At 38.7% G+C, this 1,761-nt stretch overlaps 1 protein-coding gene across 1 annotated transcript; it reads left to right on the top strand.

Moving 5' to 3' along the window:
- Positions 1 to 618: 618 nt before the first annotated feature.
- On the top strand, positions 619 to 1,545 carry LOC144761342 (olfactory receptor 8U9-like). The gene has a single exon (XM_078646775.1). The coding sequence runs from the start codon at positions 619 to 621 to the stop codon at positions 1,543 to 1,545; it is 927 nt and encodes a 308-aa protein (XP_078502901.1).
- The last annotated feature ends 216 nt before the right edge of the window (positions 1,546 to 1,761 follow it).

The raw sequence follows: 1,761 nt of genomic DNA, 5'->3' as shown, positions 1-1,761 counted from the left end.
ACGTTTCCACTACTGCAGACTGAGTAATCGAAAAGCTGGTGACTGAGCAAAAAGCCAGGTCTTAAGATATCGCCGGAACTTAAGAGACATAAAATAATGTGGTGGATTTCGTTGTTAGTATATGAGTACCAAAACAAACCACTAAATAGATAAATATGCGGATCCTTCAATTCTTCAATAAATACGTGAACGCTAGAAAGCTTCAATTAATTCATATTATGAGTAGCACTATTTACGTTTTGGCTGTAAACTTTTGTCAAATTAGAAAGGTTGCACTTCTAAAAGATTGCAAAGCTTTTCATACTTGGCAAATTTGACTTGTGGCGAATACTCGAAAAGACGAGGGTTTTGGTGGGATATTTTTCTGAAATACATTCTGAGAGCAAAAACTTTAGCACTGATTTAGAGCATGGTGGATAGATTACTCAATCACAAAAATTATGGATATCCTGTAAGCCTTTTTTTAAAGTGCATTATTGGATACATAAATTGCTTTATTTATGCATTTTTCTTGTCTCTTTTGTTTCAATTGACAATTGTGTATTTTCCAAATTAAGATACAACTTCACCTCTCATTTCTCTCTGAATTTTCTCAGAAAGGTTCCTTTTTCTGAACCAATGCAAACAGGCAACCGGACCCTGGTGACAGAATTCACTCTCTTAGGACTCACAGATGACCCAGCACTTCAGGTTCCGCTCTTTGTAGTCTTCCTCTTCATCTACACTATAACTCTCATAGGCAACGTAGGGATGATGGCTTTGATCATAATGTCTCCTCTGCTTCACACTCCTATGTACCTCCTGCTCTGCAATTTGTCATTTGTCGACATCTGTTATTCATCAGTCTCTACCCCAAAAATGCTCGCAAACTTTTTAGCAGAGAGAAAGACAATTTCATTTGTAGGTTGCATAATACAAATGTTTCTAGGATATACCACTGGATGTTCAGAAGTGTTTCTTGTGGCATTGATGGCCTATGATCGCTACACTGCAATCTGCAATCCATTGCTGTATTCAGTCATCATGAACACCAATGTCTGTACTTATCTGCTAGTTTCTATGTATGCAGTTGCTATCCTTTATGCACTGACACAAACCATATTCTCTTTCAATCTGCCCTTTTGCACATCAAATATAATCCCACATTTCGTCTGTGAAGCTCCTGCAGTCTTGAAGATCACTTGTGCTGATGCCTCCCTGAATGAGGCAGTGACAATTTCATTGGCCGGTTGCCTCATAATGATAAGCCTCATCATCATCCTTATCTCATACACTTACATTGTGTCTGCTGTTCTGAAGATAAACTCCCTGGAAGGGAGGTGGAAAGCCTTCAGCACTCGCTCCTCCCACTTCGTCTGTGTTATCATCATGTTTGGCACTCTTGTCTTTATGTATGGCCAACCTAACTCAAGCCACTCAATGGCCAAGGACAGAGTGTCATCAGTGTTTTACTTAATCATCATTCCTATGTTGAATCCGCTTGTTTATAGCTTAAGAAATAGAGATGTCAAAGAGGCACTTAGAAAAGTGACAAAGAGAATTTGATCTCAAATAGAGTACGCAAATAATTGTGAAAGTCATCAGAACCACAACCGCTCATGCATATTCAATATGCTCTTTTGTTAAATTTCATGGTAAAATCACTTGTAGTCCGACCTCTTGCTGTTTTACACCTTGCAGTAAATACAGCAGAGTTCCCTGAATACAAACAGATATAGTGGCTCAAGTAGCATACATGCACACCCTCGTGGCATCAATTAG

This window comes from Lissotriton helveticus, chromosome 1_1 (genome assembly GCF_964261635.1).
Source record: "Lissotriton helveticus chromosome 1_1, aLisHel1.1, whole genome shotgun sequence".
NCBI classification, from domain to species: domain Eukaryota; kingdom Metazoa; phylum Chordata; class Amphibia; order Caudata; family Salamandridae; genus Lissotriton; species Lissotriton helveticus.
Note: the sequence above shows the minus strand (reverse complement) of the source record. Positions and strands in the feature narration are given on the sequence as shown.

Excerpts from the sequence above, each read along its gene's own strand:
- LOC144761342 (XM_078646775.1), top strand. The coding sequence starts at position 619 with ATGCAAACAGGCAACCGGACCCTGGTGACAGAATTCACTCTCTTAGGA.